The sequence below is a fragment of the Haplochromis burtoni genome, unplaced genomic scaffold (assembly GCF_018398535.1).
Source record: "Haplochromis burtoni strain Fernald_Lab_line unplaced genomic scaffold, NCSU_Asbu1 Contig_170, whole genome shotgun sequence".
Taxonomy (NCBI): Eukaryota; Metazoa; Chordata; class Actinopteri; order Cichliformes; family Cichlidae; genus Haplochromis; species Haplochromis burtoni.
In genome coordinates, this window is record NW_024582531.1 from 914,896 (window position 1) to 937,687 (window position 22,792).

General features: G+C 41.1%; 1 protein-coding gene across 4 annotated transcripts in view; it reads right to left on the reverse strand.

Moving 5' to 3' along the window:
• Positions 1–264: 264 nt before the first annotated feature.
• Positions 265–22,792, reverse strand: part of LOC102313184 (adhesion G protein-coupled receptor A3) — a 193,059-nt gene continuing 170,531 nt past the window's right edge. For all 4 annotated transcript variants that reach the window (XM_042225375.1, XM_042225377.1, XM_042225376.1 and 1 more), the window contains 3 exons: positions 14,088–14,233; positions 5,100–5,195; positions 265–4,766 (listed from right to left, as the gene is read on the reverse strand). In XM_042225375.1, coding sequence (XP_042081309.1) covers positions 3,353–4,766; positions 5,100–5,195; positions 14,088–14,233 — 1,656 coding nt within the window. In that variant the 3' untranslated portion in view covers positions 265–3,352. The remainder of the gene's footprint in view (positions 4,767–5,099; positions 5,196–14,087; positions 14,234–22,792) is intronic.

A 22,792-nucleotide genomic window follows, 5' to 3' on the forward strand; every position in this document is an offset into this window, starting at 1 on the left:
GCACAGCAGCAGCAGCAGCAGGAACAGCAGTCAAGCCTGTTATCACTTGATTCCTCCCCCATGGTGAGTCCAAAAGACATCTCAATTTTCATCACGCTGGCAGAAGTTATAAAAGAGAATTATGAAGAAGAAGAAGAAGAGGGAAAAAACAGGCTTTTGCGATCACTTGGATTCATATTCACATATGTTAAATGCACTTTCACACACATACACACAGGTGGCAGGCACACAAACACAAAGCCAAAGACGCGCTCGTCCGTTGCATGGTGAAAAAATACATTTATTGGAATCTGTGTCAATGTAGAAAAAATTGAAAACTGGCTTTAGGTTTTGTCACAGTACCACAGGTGAATATTCCAGCAGGCGCCTGGTGAGCCGAAACGAAGCCAGCTAGCTTGTTTGGGGCAGTACATCTGTTACTGATGGCGACAGAGAAGGTGGCCTATGGCGGCCTGTGATACCAAACACACCGTCTCACAGACACTGAAAAGCTCGAGCTGCTCCTAAGACACACCACCAGCAAATGCACATGTTGTACAGCAATTAACCTAGACCGATGTTCTCTCGGTTTAATGTGGGATGATTTCGTTGTGATACTGTTACAAATCCCTTTCCAATAACTATAAAGCCAGGGCCGCTGGCTGCTAGCATCCAAGGTGGCTCAAAGGAGCTTGTATTGTATGATCAATTGTGGGCCAATGTTTTATAACCCATAAGCTGAACCCATAACATCCCATTTTGTCCCAGTCCCTGGCAATAACTCCAATGGCCCTGTGCAAAGCTATGAGGTTCATGCATCATCTTTGATGTCTACCATTGCCTTCCTTTACTGTTCAAAGCCTTGCCATTCAACCAGAGGGACTGTCACATTAATATTTTGCTTTCTTTCTCTGAATTTTTTTCCTTAATTCAGGTCTGTCTGAACAAGCACTTCTATTATAACGACACCGTAAGTGACAAATACTATTCTGGCAGGCCAAACGTTATAATGGGTAGTGCATTTCTATTTCTGATATGACAGGATAAGTCTCACAACACACGGCGAGTCTGCATACTTTATGAAGTCGACAGAAAAAAAAGGCATTTGAAAACAAAAAGGACATTTCTAAACTCAGATACTGAGCATTATAACACTGAGAGGTCAGTTTTTTCCCATACAACTTTCTTTTACATAGACTTATTTTATTCTTAAATATCTTAAATCTCATAAAAAATAATTCATCAGAAACCAATTCTATATACACGGACAAAAAGTGCACGAAATGGATAGAGAGGTGGTGCGCATGCTGAGGTGGTTTCGCTAGAGTGGGCTTTGCTGTGAGATTATGCTTTGGATGTTGTTTTTTTTATGAAGTGTTGGCTGGTCTGATGAAATGTATGATTTGTTTTGTCTGGAGTATTGTATTAAATATTATCATTCATAAAACAAACAAGCGCTTCTAAATCAATACGGAGACTCTTTTGGCTTCTCTTTCGAGAGGCAATTCTTCAAAGAGAGTGTGACCTTCACGGTTTAAAAAAACAAAAAAAGAAATGATCCACATTTCATCTGTTAGCAGTCCTGACAAAAGCTGTCACCAAAGCAGGACATATGATTTTACTGACTGGACTCCTGAATAAATGTAAGAATAAAGGGATAGCTTATGCTTTATCTTATTTTCTGTAATACATATATTGTTACAATGTCAAAAGCAATCTTGAAACCTCTCTAAATGTTTTCTTTTCTAGTGTCGACTCTGTTTGATTCAGTGAGGGGGGTATCAGCTTTTGGCCACACATGTGCTGTTTCTGAAGGGCAACCAATCAGGAGAAAACTGGGTGCTCTGGGCTAAAGCAGTTGCCCAGAAATAACTGCACTAAAGCCTGGTATAAGATAAAGAAGGATTCATTTAAACTATGAATCTTGCAAAGATGACTCTAAGATTGAAGATTAAAAAAAAACTATGAAGCTGTAAATGAGTATAATGGGTCCTTTTTAAAGTGATGCAACATGAAGGTCACAAGAGCCAAATATTACTGTTGAGAAGTGAAATAATCCACAAGTGCTTCAAAAAAGGACACATGGCAAGCTGCATTGGGTCGAGTCAAACGATATGTCTGTGGAAAGGCATTCATTTACACCATTAAAACACAGCTACATATAAGCATGCATGTGTTGGAGCTTTTATAAGGCAAATTATAAATTTATAAAACACAACAGGGCCGAATTTGCTCTGGTTTCTGCCATGTATCATTTTTTTGGCTTCGGCCAATGTCGGGTGAGTCTGAAATATTTTATTAGCATTTTAATAGGAGGGAAAATTGCAGGACGCTGGGCTGGTTTCCCAAAGTTATGTTGATGCAGCTTGCTGTTATTGTTGTTGCTGTTTTTTTTTTTCTAGATTGATTGTACAGAGAAACATAAGCTGATGTGATACCGTCACATGAAGCGTGTGCAAACTGAGCTGAATGGAATAAAAACCAGCACACCGGTTTGGCAATGAACTTTGCTGTGAGGACCTGGCTCTTTATGGCACAATGGATCCAATGACTCACTGACAGTAACTTTCTACACACAATGCTGTTGCTGCTGATGTGCCGTTATTCTCTCCAGAACAGAAAAGAAAAAGAAACACAACAGTGAAGACATCATATAGACAGCACGATCAATACTGACCTGGATAAGAGGATGCTTAATTTCACTTCTCTTTTTCTGTTGCTTTGAATTTTCACAACTTAACTGGCATCCACACATCTCTTGTAAGCAACAGTATCTTTATATATATTTATATATATTTCTTTTTTTTAGAAAACTCTAGTAGATATTCACAGTTGCTTGACCGAATGGCAAAAATACCCATGAAGTCTAAAACTGCTGGTTTAGTTGTCTAAAACATGGATGCCAAGAAGTTCTTTTAAGTACTGGAGGTTCACTGTCATCAGAGACTATTTGACGTGTTTCAAAGTGTAAAAAATATCTTGCAGCGTGTTGCCTTTGAGCGTTAACACACACAAATTCATACGTACAACCATTCATTTTCTTGTATATATAGAGAGAGATAGATCTGTAGTAATATGGAACAGTGGCGACACCTTCGATTACATCTGAAGGCGCCATGCGACACACGTTTTCACAAATTCATTGTGATGGAAGAAATTCGGTTTCTGTCAGTGGATGCCCCCTGAAGGAGCGCGTTCAAATGAAATTCTGTACAGTAAAACAGCACACATAAAATCAAGAGGACATTAAAATAAAAAAATATCCCACGCTGATTGTGATGTTTTAAAATGTTATACAATTCTTTGTTTTTTTATTATCCTAGAAGGGGAAGCAGGAATGCTGCCTGCATCCCCTCTTCTCAGTCTTCCCACACTACACAGTAGTTTCATTCTTCCAGGGTCCAGTGCGTATATTTCCTGTGCTGTCTGACGTGTAGAGGAGACCCTCATGCAGGCTCCCCTTTAGAATCCCGTTCTGATTGGGCGGGTTCTGAGGGTAGGATTGTCTGCGCGGGGCGTGCATTTCCAAATGGTGATGTGTTGCCACGGGGTCCTCCTCAGCCACTTTGCCGCAGCCGCACAGGAAGACGCCCGTGTCTCCTGCTTCTGCCGGGCACAGAGAAGGGAAAAGGTCTGCCTTGGCACAGCAGATGTGCCTGTGGCAGGGATTATGGCATGCCAGGGACTCTGCAGCAGCGTGGCATGTGTGATGCACGTCATGGTGGCCTTCGTGGGCCAGGTGTGGACAGATGTGGGCGTGGCGCTCGTGTGTGCTGTGGGGGCTGTCAGTGTGTAAGCTATGCACACTGCCTCCATCCACACTAGAGGGGATGTGATAGGCGTACTCCCTCTCACTCCCCGCTCCACAAGCACCGGCCCCATCCCTGCGGCTGAGATGTCGGCCTTTAGTCCTGGCACTGCTCTTTAGGCAGGGGTGCAACTGGATCCCCGGCCGGTAACCCTCCGGGTCAGCGTGCAGCAGCACATGCGTGGCCGCGGGCTCTTCTTCCATAAGCTGCTGGCTGTGCAGCGCGGCACAGCATGGCGTCACTGGCGCTAGACACGTCATGTGATTTTGTGAGGAAGGAAGGGCAGCGTGTTTACAGTGAGCTAAGCTGCCATGGCCACAGCTTAGAGCTTTAGCCTGACAAGGTGAGTCATGGTGGCAGTGGCTGTGGCCATGGCCGTGCCCGGGGGTATCTCCGTTCACGTTGACTTTGGGCCGCGTTTGAGCGGGCGCGGGGGCACCAGAGGAGGCGTCGGCGCTTCGTCCAGGACAGCAGGAACACCAGCAATGCCAAACATCGTCCCGCTTGGCACAGTGATGGATGAGGACGAAGAGGCCGAGGGTGACGGAGAAGGCACCATAAAGGCAGCTGAAGATCATGTCCAGGAAGTGGCCCTGTGACACAGCTAGTGCCCCAAAAGTCCAGGTTGCCAGGAAGAGGAAAAGGGTGAAGGCCGCTGTTCTTAACTGAGCCTTGAAGGAGTGTTCGTTGGCCAGCAGCGCGGGGTTGATGGGAATGCCAGGGCAGCCGGCGGGGCAGTGGCTCCCGCTGGGCGGTGGAGCCAGGGCTCCGGGCTCGGCTCCCTGGTGGCAGTGTGTCGGCACATCGACAGCAGCCAGCCTCTGCTGCTCCTCCGTCAGTTGCTTGAGCTCGTACTTCTTTTCAGGGTGTCGCCGTAGCTGGATGAAAGTGCAGAGGAAGTAGATGCATGTGACCAGGACGATGAAAGCTACAGGGCCAAAGAATGCTCCCAGACTGGGCTCCCACGCCATCCAGCAGCTGCAACACACACACACAAACACACCACTGCACTTTAATACCTTAAGAAATACGGAACAATTCAAAGTTTACTTTCTGTTTGTAATTAAATGGTTACCTTCATAAAGTCACATCATCTTTATGTGTTTACTGAGAAGAGAGTAACTAAATGAAATACACATCCACCAAAGGGAGTATATGCTTGTGTCTATGTATACACACGTCTAACAGCGTTTAAAGAAGATTAAATCAAATTTAATTTCTGGGAGTAAAACATAAAAAAACTCTTTATTTGCATAACAATGTGAAACATCATCTCAGACTGACTCAGGAAGAAGCAAATCTAGGACTTACTACAGCGCTTGCTCCCTGCTGCCATAGTTGTCTATATTGACAGCTGCCGTGACCCCGCAGATGATGAGGGGCACTCCACCGCTGACTAGATAAAATCTTTGAGGGTATGGGGGGGGGGTAAAAAGAAAGAGCGAGACAAGGTCAGTAAGGCAAGAATATCAAAGTTGGAAGTGAAAAGACATTTACAAATCCTGTGTCACACATGTGGATTATAAAAATACACTTTTTATAATCACATCTTCAGGAAGATTAAAAAAGCTGTCAAAGAAGGTGACAGATGAAAGATGCTGACTTGTGCTGTGAATGGACTGGTTACCACAGCAGATGGATACACACATTTGATTTGGCAGCTTTTTTTTTCTTTTAAACACCATGTGAGAATTTGTATCTCCTCTTGGGAAAGCTTTTCTGTTTTGGGACAAATGTGTTAACCACTACAGTATGGAGCCACTGGTGAATGCAGCTTTATGAGTGTTTTAAAATAAATGAATGAACAAAGATCACTGATGTGTAACTGGAACTTGTCGGTGTGCCTGTGACCACACTCCATGGGAGGAATCGCCACCTACAATTTGTTTTCTTTGCCACAAATCAAAGTGTAAATTTTCCTATATAAACAAATCTGTTTTCCCGGCGATAAACTTGTCAGTGCTCATTTAGGGCATCTGCTATTCATCAGAGCACCGAATATGGAAAGAGAGTACGGATTTAATAGGAAAGGGATGGCTGACTTATCAAAACTGGCTTATCAGACATACAGAAAACGGATTGTATCCTCGACTTCAGCTTTCATTATCATAAAGAGGGCAGGTCACTTAATAGACAAAATGAAAAAAACACTACACAACAATGAAGCACAGAGTTATACAGCTAAGTGGCAGTTATTTTAGCTTTCATAGCAACAACCCCAGAAATACAGCATTCGTGTTATGTTGTAAGCCACCAAGAAATTTAGCAGAACTACCTTTAATTTTAACATGTGTTTTAAGTGAATTAGCTCTGACCTCACTTGCCAGCATAGCTGATGTAATGGCGGTTTATCCAATTAAATCAAGACTATATAAGGCTAGCTGGAAAAAAAACCAAACAAACAATAATATCAATGGGAGAAAGATGTGAAGCGGAACTAATAAAGTATGATCTTAACAACAGTGCATTATGCCCCTAGGTATTACCATGTTTAGTTCTGTTTACTTTGTGTCGGATTAAATGTTCTCAAGGATGATATTCTAATGTTAACCGCAGATTATTCGGTGCTTTTTTTCCCTCTCCCTGATCTTTCACATGTCAGCTACACTTATGCATGCGCACGGCAGGTATGTGAACCATGAAACTTGCATTGCAACAGTATATTACGATCCGTCAAGACTTCGGCGCAGAAACAAAGCTAATCCCCCAGCAGCTTCCTGTCCTTGGCTTTCCCTCCACTGTCATGCTATACAACAGTATGCTATTTCCTCTTCCTTCCTGTTCAATCTTAGCCTCTGTCATTACTCTAACCTTTCCACCACTCCATCTTCCTCCGCCTTCATCCTCAGTTTCCTCCCTTCCACCCCTTCTTACTGTGGCTCTCTCTCTCTCTGTCGCTCTCCCTTCCAATCGTTACTCCGTCACACAGCAGCCGTTCTGGAAATTCAATTACAATCAAGATGTTTGTCTGGGCTGGTCGGTGAGGGGTGGCTGGAGGTGAGGCAAAGACAGGGGGTTTTCGGGGGGAGCATTACTGGCCTGTCACTGTCTGTGTGAGTGGAACGGTTCTCCCGGGGGACCCTGCTCCAGCAGAAAGCCATTTACACACCCGTCAGCTAGATAAGCATAAATGAGAAGAGCCAGTAGATGTTAAAGCACCCAGCACTTTATAACCCTCATTCCCCTTTTATCCCTTCTAGGAAAGCCAGCATGTGTTTCCTTAAGACGTGGTCCCAAGTGAAGCACATGTACAGTAGATGCAGAAACTGTATCGAGAGCGTGTGATATATTTCAGTCTACTTGCTGCCTCGTTTTTATTCGAAAAGGTCTACCGCATTAAAATTCTTGCTAATGCACCCATTCTAATATGAATATGCACACAAAATCCTGCCCCCCTTGAATGCACTCATCCTCTTTGTTGGCCAATCTACTTTTTTAAAAAAGCCTTCAAACTCAAACAAAATGGCTGTGTATGCAGTCTTGTGCTTTTGAGTGAGTTTAGGAACAGCAATCATCTGATATAAATAGACCCTAAAGTGCCTTTTAGTCAGTAGCTACAGCAACTCCTCTTTTTGTTCCTATGCTTATGCACTATCTTCTGTTTTTATGACTGTGCACTGTCCTGTCTCTGGACCCTGTCCAGGATATACATAGCACAGCTGGGGACAACTGATGGTCATATTCAGCTCCAGCAGAGGGCAAGGGCTTTGGAGTAAAGCTGGAGGATGGAACATTAAGGCATAAATTTGGCATTAACCACAGTCCTGCAGTTCTGAATTCTCTTTAATGGGCAAAGTAAGCTGAATGAAGTGACAGTTCAACACTTTGGGAAATATACTCATTAGCTTACTTGCCAAGAGTTAAATGCACAGATTTATGCAAAGATTGATGCCACAGCCAAAAGAAAGCTGTGCCAGCTACCACAGCTTAGCATAAGGATCGCAAACAGAATAAAAACAACTCACAAAATAACACTCAAGCAATATGTCTGTGAAGGTTCTCAGTCATCCAGGTCATTGTAGTTTAAAGAGCTTGGAAAGAAAAGCGTCTGGACTTCTTTAAGTTGCTTGAACACATTTCACCTCTCATCCGAGAAGCTTCTTCAGTTCTAGGGTCAAATGGTGAAGAGCCCCAGATTTGAACCCAGTGGGAGTAATCCCCCACGAGGGACAAAAGGACCCCTAATGATCCTCTACCTAATCACATGAGCCAAGGTGTGAAAACGGGTGTAGGTCACAATTAGCCAAGGTTTCGGGTGAGCTCATTGTGAAACCTAGCCCCACCCTATCACGTCCAGATGCTTTTACTTCCAAGCGCCTTAGACAACACTCAAGCAAAAACTCTGAACAGTCTATGTTAATTTCAAGTAGTCTTTTTCAAAGAAAGTTGTTCTTCCATATACCATTTTATTTTCTGATACATTTTTTGCTACTTTTATCATGTGACAACAGCTTTGAGACACTGTCACAAATAAGAGGAAGCCTTAAAATCCCCCCTTAATCATAAAACTAACAGAGGACAGAACAAAGTCTGCAAATCACTTTGTTCAAAGCCTAAAAGAAGCACACGCAGAGACTTCTCCAAAAATCACAACACAACTTTATGTAGGTTAAGTGTAGCCGGATTCACTTTGCTCTGAAACTTCACATCTATTAAAAATGTGTGGTAGTCTTCTAATTCAAAATAATTATGCCCCAAATGCTGAATTTGATCAAATTCTGGTCAAAATCTTGTCAAAAACAAAAATAAACTTGACTGGTATACACTTTATACCAATCATACTTTCCTTAATGATTAATTATTTGAATAAACGAACATTTGATTTTATTTCAGTTGCAGTTTATTCAAAATTATTGCTTCATATTTATGAAGGCAAAGAATCACTTTTTGTTGGAGATAAAGTATCAGAATTTCAGGAGCGGGACCACGCCTCCAAACACGCTCCTTCCGGTTCTCATCTATATATGTCCCCCCAGTTCTACAAGCCGTAGTTCTCGTTTACCTGCCCCACCCTCCCTTCCCTTTTCAATTCTTTAACTTCTTCACTTCTATTTAGTACACGGGGATCTGCCAGGCCCGGGAGCTGCCACCAGGCCCCTTCGAGGCCTTCCCCAAACTGCAGCTTAATTCATGTCCAAGCCCTTCACCTTTATCTACTCAAACGCTATCAAACCTCAAATGAGGATGTGGGCCCAGCGAGTGAAAGTGCTCTTTAAACAGTTCATTAATCACCTGCAGCATCATACAGCAGCAGGATCCATGTGTGTGTCTCCAAAACAACAGTTTTGCACATATACACTTTACAAAACTTTGCAAATACTGTAAAATTTTGTAAATTATATTTCATGTCACTAATCAAAACACATGGATGATATAATTGTAAAGAGCATTGTATTCTTTTCTCTATTTGAGAGAGGTGAGCTGCCAAAGGCTACAGTCGCTTAATTTGTTACCTGGTGGTTTTCCTCGGGTCGAGTATTGAGCACCATCATAATTGCTGGGACATTTTCCTTTCTAAAGTCACAAATAGTTTTCTGTCATGTCTAGTTTTTCACACAGTTTCAGTTTTAGAGTTTCACCGTAGGCTATTTGCAGCAGAGATATTTTTAGGTCTATGGATGCTTCCCAAGTAGATATAGAACATGACCTCTCAGCTAAGTACCCACTAAAATATAACTAACGCCTTCTTGGTACCATAAATTACTGTAACTGATAATTATACATGACACACAGACAGTAGATTAAAGTTGTTTTGGTTTATCTATTTATTTGGGTTATTTAGGGACTTGATGGGTGACCTTTTCCCTTTAAAACACACTGCAGCATCTCATGTGCTGGGTATATTTTAATTGTTTGTCCATCTAAATTAATATGAATAAATTTAAACTACTGTAAAAAGATTTAAATGAGTATTACAATACATTACATAATACATTACCTTAGATTTCTCCCTTGTTTCCTGCCATACATATAGTGTTATTTTACACTTACATGACTGCACTTGTCATGTGAGTTTTCTTTTTGACATCACTGACACCGACGGCTGGTATAAGACGTTTTTATCAATAATTGTCAGATATTTGATGGAGATTCTATAGTGAATCCTCTGTTAAGTTTTAGAGGAAAGATCAGCACTCATCACTCTGGATCGGTGTTAGTTAATAGCAAAAACAGAGGCGTTTAAGGTGTGCGGTCCAACATGGTGTGGCAGATTTTTGACAGGGGTCGGTGTAATGGTCGGCTGGATATGCCATCAGATGCTGTCAAGAGTGGAAGGACGGGAAAAGAGGTAGATGAGGAGAAATAGGTGGGTTGTTGGGAGGGGAGAGAAATTGATTTGTCTCCAGCTGCGAAGTCTCATTGCATGAGCCTGTCTGACGGGGAGCATTACAGTCAATCACTGTGGATCAACTTGACTGCTGTGCCACACAATCCCCCCGTCTGCCCCCAGACAAATTATCTCATTCACAAGCAGTGCATGATGGGAGAGCCTCGAGAACATTCCATATTAAACCCCTGAATCACGCAGGTGTCTGAGGATTTGCTTTGCAAGGAAAGTGCTGCTTATAGGTTGAGGGGATCCTTATCTTAGTGGCGTCCGTATCCTCAGACTTTCAGCGACTCGTCAGGAATACGTTATTGAGAGATTCGAATTTTAATAATGTCAGACATATGAATCTGCCCCTTTATAAATTTTCCAGATATTAGTTTCGGGTGGTATGGGCAATAAATGCCCATGAGAGTGCTATATTCGTCATAATAATCCTTTTAAACCACCCCACAGACAGCGATTCTAAAAGCACGTAAGGTGTTGCAGCAGGGTTCATATCCAGTGCAGCTCCACATGTTCAAATCATTTTCTAGTTTGGGGTCGTCTGCTGTATCTCCTGCAAAATATTCTGAAAAGTTCAAGAAAATTCATGCAACTGAAATTTCCCAACAGGCTTTAAGAAAATGACAGATTAAATGACAAACATACATTTGCTACGGTCTGCCCCCTGTTTGCTCTCTGTTGCTGCTCTGAAACCTTCCTCTAACAGGATTTCTCATTGAAACTCCAGCAGCTTCTGCAGCACGGTTGCAATGTGCTGAAGAGCTCACACAGCACCTTCTCACCGCAGAGGAGGAGCGCCGCATGGGTCCAAAAAATGATCCTCTTAAATGTGCCAAATGTTAGGCGTAAGCAGTAAAGTAATAAAACGAAGAAGTAGGGGGGGAAAAAACAACACAAATAGGAGAAATTTAATCTGATGTGCGCGTGTCTAAGTGAAGAGGAGTTAAAGGGTTAAAAAGCTAAATACATTTAGATTTTTGATAAAGCTTCTGGCTCAGTGGCCTCCTGGGTGACTGCGGTAATTAGTAAAAGCACTGGAGGTGATGCTATGGTGAAGGGCTTTAGTCAATTACTTCTCCGTCCTTCCTTCTCCTCCTCACATTCACCTGCACTCCCTCCTACTTACTAAACCTTTAAGTGTGGAAGGAAAGCTCACACAGAATAACCAAAAGTTGTACCGCATGCATCATACACTGTGTTTTCACTAATCTATAAAAAATCTATAAAAAGGCAAAACATGATGTCTCAGGTTATTTTGAAATACCTATTGATGAACAGCTAACGAAGGTTTGCAAATGTGTTGATTTACATAGATTCTGAACTGCAGCTATCAAATTGTCGATGTTGTCAGACCTCAGTTTAGTCAATGCTGCGTTCTCGTGTCTGCCATTTGGAGCGGCTGACATAGTAGTTTTTAATCCAATAAAACTACTTTAACAAAGTATTTTAAGTATGAATGGTTATTTCAAAATTAAGTATTTAAACAACTTGCCAATAATGTTATAACTTATAACAGAAAGCAGCTGTTTCTGTATCACCTTAACCATTGTGTTGTCCTCGGGTCAAAAATGACCCCTAGGTGTATGGCAAACAAGTGTATGGGAATCCCGAGGATGACACAAGGGAGCTGCAGGTGCTTTAAACAAATCAAGTCAATGCTGACTCTTGTCTTCACATAGGAACCAAACCCTTGCCTCTTAGGTGAAACTCCATTGATTAACCTGTAACACTGCCTGCTTTTTTTTTGTCACAGTTGTTCATACTGTCTGTGATTCCCGATATACATAAATATTATGAAGAAGTATAACAGGCAGTGTTACAGGTCAATTTCTTTTTTTAAATGTTTATTTGAATTATGTCACAATCCTTATTTTTGTGTTTTTACAATTAATACAGTACATTACAAATACACTTAGATATTCACCAGTGTTTCTGGGCTAGAGATTACAAGACTGCAGCGGTGACTGCAATGATTCTAGCAAACAGATCAAAACACTTTCTGGTCAGTCTGCTATAGTTCAGTGAGGCTGTTTCTTAATGTCCTGAAAATATCAGGCAAGTTGATTAGCCAGACAAGCTCAGTGGGGAAATTCAGGAAATGCCCTACTGAGAGCTGCTGATGACTGACGGTATACTACATATTCATATTAACCTTGAATGTCACCCCTAACAACAACCTCTATCCATTTTAAGTGGTCTCTCTTCAGGAAATTGGCTGATTACAAGGAATTTAAAGTTCTCTAATCAGTGGTTTATCAGTTTTCACATAAAGTCACTCCTTACTATTCAACACCCAAGACATGTGTGAGAAATCAATAAGGTGATGCAAAGTGTATCAACAGAAAGTCTTGATAGCCATCTCGCTGTTGATGTTGAATAATGCAAACCAACTGGGGTTTTATTTTCATATAAATTATGCAACACTTGCATGACAGTTTCTCCCCTTTGAAACACCTGAGCCTAAACTAGTGTGAGACACAAAGATGCAAAAGTTTACTCCACAGTAAAGTCCACGTAGCTCACACGTGCCCAAGGGAATGGCTGAGTAATCTGACAAACACATATTAAGCTATTTAAAAGCCACTAAGAATTTTATTCTGTTTCCATGTCAAGCTAGTAATAGTCATTATCCCACCAACTCAAAGGGTATGAAGCAGCGGTCTTCAACCTTTTTTGCGCCACTGACCGGTTTATGTCTGACAATATTTTCACGGACCGGCCTTTAAGGTGTCGTGGATAAAACCAGTACCGGTAACAAAAAAAGGAAGATTTATTCATAACACACGGGGAAAGACCCAGAGAAACTGAGTTAATGATAAAACCGATTAAAAACAATAATGATAAAAAACGATAAAAACCCTGAAAACCATAAATTTCACACCTGCCTCAAATCTCATGGCCTGGTACTGAACGATTCACAGACAGGCCCGGAGGTTGGGGACCGCTGGTATAGAGGATGCTATGTTGCTAACTCTGCAAAGTTAGCTTATCAGAAATATGCCACATATTGTTAGCTGTTAGCTTTAGTAGGTGCATGAAGGTACTTATCCATAGTTTATTACTAATCACTGTACTGCTGACAATGGGAAACTGGCAAAAGGTTTTCTTCCACCTATAAAGCCAGTGGAAAAAAAACTGTTTGTGAAAAACTACTTCTCACTCCGAAGTGAAAGTCCTGGTCTACCACTGGCTCCATCTGTTAGCAAGTCTATGTTATGGTGTGACTTTGTTGTTCTAACAACTGTGAAAGCTAATGTGCGAAATCCTCAAAGTCACACAATATTGGGAGTAAATATAAATCTATTTATAAAGTGCTTTTCCAGCCTTGCTGATCAGTCAAAGAGCTTTAGATTACAAGCCACATTTAACCACGCATTGATACAGCGTTTTACTCTATATAGTTTAAGCCCTTTATCGGCCTTACATCCATGGCCCTTTAAAATCATCAGTCAAGCCAATAGTTGTGTTTTTAGTCAGTGGGAGGAAACTGGACCACCTGGAGGAAACCTATGAGGGCACAGGGAAAACTCCATACAAAAAGATGAGTAGAAACCAAATCAACAGTGCTAATCATTGTATAGTGCGCCACACATAAAATAGACAACACAATATAAGACCCAGGGGTCTGGGGCAGGACCCTTATAACTGAGTATATCGATCATCGCTGTATTTGTATTTTTACTCATCTGAAGACTTCTTTCATCAAAATGTGAATGCATAAACCTACTATGACAGTATATCTCAGCCTCAGTCAAGTTGTGTATATACAAAAAAATGAAATAAGAAAGCAAATAACTGCGCAGTGAACCGTCCTTGGCCTCTACAGGCACACATGAAGCAATCAAAAAAGACCAAAGAAAAGTACCACACACACACACAAACACATATGTGCGCACAAATGTTTATGAACTTTCTGTTGAGCGGCATTCAGGGTTGGGAAGGGTTGCGAGGACATCTGTGCTTACCTCAACAGGGGCTGTTTAGGGCGCGGAGGCGGGTCACTGTCTTGACTCTGTGGAGGCTTCTTGGTCACCTGTTTATAAATGTTCCTCGCCGTCACCCCGAGCCACAGCATGGTTGACAAAGACGAGTAGTGCAGCACGACCCCGACCTGAGATTGGGTGACGGAGGGTGCATCAAGTTACTTCTTTGACTTTGCTGAACTTTTGCTTATACATAATACTGTAAAGTGTGTCTCTGTGAAAAATGTCAGACTTCATTATATCCCTGTAACTCAAAGAAGAAAAGTGTTCAGGATGAGCTGCCACTCCTCTTGAGAAAATAACCATCAATGTCACTCCAAGGGTGTCTCCACAGACGTTTTCCTTAAAGACCTGGCTGCTTTGTGTTATCCTCCACTAAAAGACAATAGTAGAATGACGGAAAGACAGGTTCAAAAAGTGCTATTGAATCATCAAGGTTGTCTAGGATAAGAGCAGCATAGTGAGGTTATACTGGTGGATACTGAGCAGCTCCTTATCAGTTGAGTTAGAGGACATGAGGTGTGCACCGTGAATAACAAACCTGAATATAAATGTCAGTCACGTTGACAACTATCAGCGTGTGATTGTTTTTCCAAAAACGCACTGTACACATATCTCCGTTCCTCGTGTTTTAATATTCATGAATTATATTTGAATGGGGAAACTAATCTAACTTTGTTTAAAAGCTTTGCTAGCTCACAGACAGAGAGCATAGACATGACAGTTGCAAAAAAAGACAGAAAGGAGAATGGATACAGAAGATTAAAATGCACTGAGCCTTTTCTCCAACCAGTCAGTGCGTTCATGATGTACTGGCAACCTGAGGTACCCAATCAAATGGCTTCTCTCCAGCACGAAAGGCCTAGGGACTCGAGCTACCAGTCCAGATGCTAATTGGAAGTGTCCTTGAGCTGGTTGTAGAGAGCAGAGAGTGGGTGGTAAGTCAATCACAGCTTCAGAGTCCACACTCTTCAGAGCTTCATTAGTGCCAAGAACAGACAGAAGGGAAGTGTGTCTTTAAATATGGTTTTAATGGGGGAGGAGGGGGTTCTCATATTAACGTACGGAGCATGACCTGTGATTGTTACTGGCTGATTAATGTCCTGAATATTGTTTTGCTGTTGCAACTGCACGATCAATCAAATGGCAACAAAACTTTAATGTCCACATCAGCTGAGACAAGTCAGCAATAATAAAGCGACACAGCTATAGTTGCCCATCTGGCAGTTTTTCAAAAAAAATCACACACAAGCCGCAGTGGACCAATAGTGTGTGTGTGTGTGTGTGTGTGTGTGTGTGTGTGTGTGTGTGTGTGTGGTTAAAGAAACCCTATGCTAACATTTGTTTTGATAATAAAGCAGAATTTCTGGTGTCTTTCAGAACCGAAGGTGGTCACAATTATAGCTGTAACCATTGGTGACTGGAGCTATTTGTGACCATCTGTATTCGTTATTGAGTCTGTGAAAGGTGCATCATTTAGACTGGTATATACTTGAGGGACCTGACTTCTAAAAAACACAGCAATATTTTGATATTTGATGTTTTACTATTCAGAGCTGGTGTGTGCTTTCACCTGATGTGCCATTGTTAGCACAGAATCTGGGTAAATACAAAATTTCAGTCAATAATCGGATCAGTGAGCAGCAGCACAATGATCACACAGTTAACAAAACAGAAGCTGGAAGCAGCCCAGGAAGCCTGATCAATGTGTCCCCATTAAAACAGTCACTGCTTCCGTCTCCTCAAAGTCCCTCTTTTATCTCGTATGGAGATGTTTGTGAGACATGAAAAAATTAACACTTCACAAAAAAAAAGAGTGGCTTGATTTTGATTTGTCGGCTACTTTCCTCCATACATGTGTGGTCAGTGGAAGAAGAGTAGCAACTTGTCAAAGCACTAGCACGTCCTTCTGCAGTACCAGTACACAGTGCAAGAGTGAACCTAGCTCCTAAACAAAAGCATCATGTGAAATTAATGTTAAATTAATAAGGAATCAGCATCGTTTTTGTATTCTCACTAATCCTATAAGTGTCTTGTTGAAAAACTAAAGTAATAAATAAACATGTTTTTTCATCTCATAAACCACCATTAATTAGATTTCCGGAAGAGGGGTCATAACAACCATCTGCCTCTCTTCATTGGCAGTGAGGCGGTGGAGAGGGTGAGCAGTTTTAAATTCTTGGGGGTAACTGTGACCGAGGACCTGTCCTGGGGCAACCATATCACCTCAGTTGCACGGAAGGCCCAACAGCGCCTCTACTACCTGAGGAGACTGCGGAGCGCACACATTCCCAGATCTCTGATGTTGAACTTCTACAACTGTGCCATCAGCAGCGTTCTGACGTATGGATTTCTAGTGTGGTTCCCCAGCTGCACCAAGGCCGATCAGCAAGCACTCCAGCGGGTGGTGAAAGAAGCTGGCAGAATTATTGGAACAAGTCTGCCAGAGATCAGTAATATCTTCCCCACTCGCTGTCTGAGGAGGGTGCACAGTATCCTGCGGGACCAACATCACCCTGCGCGCCACCTTTTCCATCTGCTGCCCTCAGGGGACATACGCGCCACTTCATCGTGTCAAGGTACAGGTCTATACAGGCCAGAACATCCAGACTGGCCAACAGCCTGTATCCACAGGCTGTGAGGCTCCTGAACTCTCTGCCCCCCTCTCACGGACAATAACCATATCCAACTTCTTAATAGCAATGAACTGGTCTGCATTGGTGCATCATATCTTTATTCTCTTCCCCCTCCTGCCCCCCCTCTTTCTTAAATAGATAACTATCATATCTGATATCATATCTCACAGTACAATAATATTGAAAGGGTTGCATTGTTGTATTTTGTCATGTTTCTCAGGTCTTTGTCTGAATTTCTACGAACATTATTGCTAAGGATTGTCTTATTGCATTGGAGTCACACTGGGTTAAATATGTACACTTGGGTTTTAAGGGGTATTTATTATTTTCTTCTTTTTTTGGGGTTGTATGGAAGCCCCAAACGCAATTTCATTGTTCTTGACAATGACAATAAATAAATACTATACTATACTACTATACTTAATGGTTAATAGAAACATTTATCACAAATGATCATAAATCATTTCTGATTTCGACTTATTTTCACACACATTGTATTTCCTGACCGCAAAACTTTTGACCAGAACTGTATGTAAACTACAGAGTATTTATTTTTTTTATAATTATAATAATTTATTAGACACTCTTTTGTATTAGATGATGGTAAAGGCAAGAAATCTGTTTTTTTCCTTCCCTTCAAGGTGACTGTTGTAAAATATATGACAGAAAATGAGGAAAAGCAGAATTATAAGGCAACAATAATATTGTAAGTCTAGAAAAGCACGTGTGCTCTTTATACCTTCTGACTGGAAATCACAATAATCAGTTTCATAGTATTTTTTTCAGTAAACATAGTCCTTGAAAATTGATTTGAAATTTGAATAAACATTATCATAGTTCTGGAGGGAAAAGAAATGTGGAAAATAACAAGCGATTAAGAATTTTCAATGAACTCTAAACTACATTTTTATTTCAGTTAATATTGCCAGATGATCTGTTTTAAAACATTTGGCACAGACTAAAAGTGCGATATTAAAAACTAACTTTAAAGTGTTTTATCTTTTATCACATCTTTGTCATATTGTTTCCAAATTACTTTTGGTAACCAGTCTACTCTAAGCTACAGTATTTATGTACAGGGAAACTTGGGAACAGTCAAAGTAGACCCAATGGAAAAACAAAGCAAAATCACTGCTATAATGTAATGCCCTCTCTCTCTCTCTCTCGCTTTCACAGCTTTTGCCATCACAACTAATTTCACAGTGCGGTGCTAATTAGGGAAATCCTCTGTATAGCATCTTTAAGCTGACACTTGGATGTTACCTCAGATCTAGGTCATCCTTAGCCAAGTTCTTTTCTAAATTAATAGGTTATTTAACGCCGGTCACACTCAGTGAACAATCATCTGCGATGTGTAATCCAAATTTTGATGGTCTGAGGTAACATGAGGTAAGTCGACTGGAAACAGTGGTATACTGTATGTTGTTCTCCTGCTTAGCCCGGGCAAGCAGAAAATGTAGTGTGACAGCTAGGGTGTTGCTCAAATCAATGATAAAGCAAGCCTTGTTTGAAGAAAAGATAGAAATTGAGATTAGAGATGACTTTGACTTTGAAGCTGTAAAGACATTGGATGCTGCATAGCGACAGTGCCACAGTGGGTGGAGTAGCGGTGCACGACTGAAGACTGGCATACAGATAGAAGAACAGGCAGACGAGTATGGGATGCAGGTGTGGAAGGAAAAGGAGGAGGTGGGGGGGTGTTGGAGGGGGGATGGGTGAAGACTGGGTGGGGAGTGCGTGCTTGAAGTCTTGCGAGAACTGCCAAATCTAGACTCAGAGCCCCTTGAAGTTGCTTAGTTTGGAGCGAGAGCATGTACTTATTTTTCCTCCTGGGAAGGGAAAGGGGGGTAAGTGTGTGCGTAAGGAGGTTGGCGGGGTGATCGGGGGCTACAGTGAATTTAGCAGGCAATGCGTGTATCCGTGTGTGAATCTGACTGTGTATATGCATCGGGAGATCACACATCTCCTCAAGCATTCCTGTAATTATCCCAAATTGTGTCTGGTGGGGCCTGCCTCGATCCCAGTGGGATTGAAGACAATCTGGGCTCCTTCCCAAATCTGCCAAGAGTGATTTTGCTAGCAGTGATTAGGTAAAGGAGGAGCATCAAAAAGTATTCAAAGGCCCCAGGACAAAGTTGAATAAATGAATGAAAGGTAAGTACGTTAAAAACCAGCGGCAAGGTCAGCTAAATTACACAGCTCCATCAGAAAACTCTGCACTGATATTGTGGGAAAGCAGGAGATTGTGTGTGGCTGCATAAGTAGAATTCAAATAACAACCTTTTTCTAATAAGAAATAGGTTTTTGAAAATAATAACATTATTTCTTGTCCTTTCAAAACATTAAACACTGATGTACAATTCAAGGACAAACCTAAAAAAAAAAGAGAAAAAAACATTTAGAGGCAACAGATTATTGCAACAAACGCTTAATTTAGTACATTTTAAAATGCTTGGTTATCTAATCGAGTGAAAAACTCAAAACATGGACACACCAGCCAAAGTGCTTGTTTACAATGCCACAACTCAAAAGCATATAGAACAATATGCAGCTCATACTAAGTTTAGATGATTTTTTATGCAGATGACACATTCCTCAATATGATTGAACATCATTCATTCTTCTCTCCTCTGAAGCTTGTACTGAATGCTGAAAAGTCAATGTCTCCCAGCCACCTATACACTCAGTGGTACAAAAACTAAATTTCATCCAGCTTTTAAGAAAATGAGGAGTAAATGGCACCGAAACGAAAGATAACAGTTGAATTCTTATAGTGATGTTTCTGTGAGGACCACCATGTTCTTCTGTTAAGAGATGTCTTTGTTCTTACATTGCTGCATGGATAACCTTCAACATTAGGCTATGCTACATGCTAAAAATCTAATTGTGTATTATTTGAAAATATAACTTTGCCTTCATAAGCATTAGAAGAAGATAACCACATTCTCTGTTCATTAAGATCTGCAAAGGGTACATCATTACATCACTTCTCTTCTCAAATTTTAAACCACTATGCATCTGAGCAGTGCAAATAGTTCTGAACTTGATCTAAATTGCACCTTATTTGTAAAATAAATGATAGAAGATTTGAATTTCTTATCCCTGTGGGTGTTTTTTTATGTCAAGTAATCAAAAATGATTTGATGTGCTTCACTAGACAACAACTAGTTAAGTTACTCTTGTGTCCCTTTCACCATTTCTCTAAGAGTAAAGGGACAAATACCAGCCATTTTGTGTCAGTTACCATCGTACAGGAAGACTTGACGGCTGTGACACAAGTGGTGACTTTTTTTAAGACATGCCTGTCAGCGAGCCTTCTGCTAGACAACTCAAGAAAAGTTGGCTATATTTCAGCAGAGGTAGAGTTGTTACACTATGGAATAGGAGGCCACCTAAAGTGCTTGTGACAGCAGAAGAAGGAGTTGAGTCCCAAATGTGTGATAGCGCACACAAAAAATGGAGCATCGGAGGCCAACTGATCCAAACAAGTAGTGACTGAAGACAGTCTAAACTGTGAGTGAGAAGTAGAAAAGAGGTGTACATCAATCTCTTTGTGGCTACATACAGTAAATGCCCCCCTGCTGAGGTGAACTGACAGTGGAAGATGCTCTGCTCCAGCTGATGTTTCATGCTCACTACTGAGGTCGGTCAAGCTATCAATCAAATGGATAGGAAATCCACAGGGACCATATGGTATTCTAACCATGTAAAAAAGTTAAAGGAGAGACATATTGTTTTTTATTCTCACTTTCATTCTTTCTGACTCTGTCAACTATCGCAAACATCAGAGACACAGTTCAATAACACAGCAATTATGTCAGGAGCCTCTTTGATTTTTCCAGCTTCTTTACAAATTCACATATGGTGACATTTTAATTTAATATTTTTCATGGGCTTCTGTAAAAGTTAGAGAGGGGGATGTTTGATATATTGGAGAAAGAGTGTTTAATATGGAGCTGCGAGGCAGGAAGAAAAAGGAAGATTTGCCAATATAGAGAAGGAGGACATGCAGGGGGTTGGTATAACAGAAGGATGTTAGAACAGGGTGAGATGGAGGCAGATGATCCACTGTGGCGATCCCTAAAGAGACCATCCGAAAAAAACAAAGTGATGTATGGAGGAGGCCAGTGAACAACAGTGAGTGTCTACAGCCATCTCTAAAACATGGTGGAGGCTTTGTCATTGTTTTGGCTGCATTTTAGCTAGTGCTGTCTGGGATCTCATCAAAACTAATGGAATTCTGAACACAGGGAAGTGTGGCGATATGTGGATCCACCACGCAAAACCATCTGGAAAACATCTAATTAGTAATGGCTTTATTTTTCAGCATGACACAGAAATGATAAAGTAAAAGTAGAATGCCAGGCAGAGCCTTCAGCTATTTGCGAAACCAGCTCCCAGTTTGGATTCAGGGGACAGACAAGCTCTCTACTTTTAAGATTAGGTTCAAAACTTTCCTTTTTGATAAACTGTTTAGTTAGATGACCCTGAATCCTCCCTTAATTTTGTTGAATTAAGGCTTTGTTACTGGGGGCTTCCCATTGAGCACTGAGGGTTTCTTTTTCCCTCACTCTTCTTCATTCTTTATGTGTTTAAACACCACTTTGCATTTAATCATTAGTTAGTACTAAGCTCTGGCTTTCTTCCACAGTGTGTCTTTTGTCCCGTCTCCTTCCCCTCACCCCCAACCGATCATGGCAGATGGTTTTGTCTTTCTTTCGAGAAGCCTGCAGAACTATTCCTGCAGTCTATCCAAAGAAATTACAAGAAAACTTGCCCAAGTGAGATCAAGTTGTGCGAAGAACAAAGGTGGTCATACTAAATATTGACTTTAAAGCACATTACAATTTCACAAACTCTTTCACAAACTGCATGTCTCTTTACCCCTATTTCCCTTTTTTCATAGCAAAATATAAAGAAACGAGGTGTGGCTCAAAAACTTTGCACAGTACTGTATTAGCTTTATAGTTACAGCATATAATAAGTATGTATGTGTTTATTATTCACAGACAGGAAAGTTATGGTGCCTAATTTTTTCAATTCAGCGAATCAGTCTATTTCTTTATGTGACACCTTCTTGGAACCATAAACATCTGTTGTGTAGATACTGAGGCATTTCATTTTTGATGTGATTTTATTCAGGTATTTTTTCTGTTTTTCTGTTACAAACTCTGTCGAAAACAGCTACACTCTAAGTTCACGTGGAGTACCAGAGTGTAGAAAGTGTTATTTAGATTTGTATGCAAGTATTTCAATATGAAAATGCAGTCACTGCTATCCAGGGCCTGTTTCTCTATCTATAGCTAGGCTCAGTGACTGCTGTGATGGTCTCCATTGTCATTCAACTGCCTCACCGTCTTTGGTCCAGCTAACCACATGTGATTTACCTAAATCTATGCAACTCTCATCAAGGCTGTAGAGGATAAAAAGGGCTACAGTACTTGCAGGCAGGGACACGCAAGACCCGAGCTCACGAGCAGTGACTGAACTCTAAATCTAAAACACTTTCAATGATGTGAGCTTCAGGACTCATCTAAAAAGCACGCCATATACCAAATTAAAGAATGCCTATACTATAAGATTCCCAATGCCTCAGAGGAGTGAAAACACTTTAAGCATGCAGGGGCCCTCAATTTATCCAGGGACCATAATGCATTCAATATTTTTTACAGTAACCCACAAGCTCGGCAAAAAAACAAAATCTGCGCAGATGTTAGGTTGAGAAAAACACAAATCATGAACCATAAACCATCATACACAAACTTAACACATTACTGCCTTGTCACGGATAGGAGCGCAACATAGCAAACAAGTGTTTCATCAAGCAAATACAAATACTATTCAAACACGTAAAAATCCTGGAGCTTATTTCATTAAGTAATTTAAAAATCCTTTGAAACTGCTTTTACAGTTATTTATGAAGACAGACACGCAATCCACAACAATCATGTTGCATCTCAAGTACACAGACAGGGTGCCTTTAATGAAAAGCGATGTGGTAAATGCAACATTGAAATTTCCATAGAAAAGCATGTTTGTACAAAATGCTAT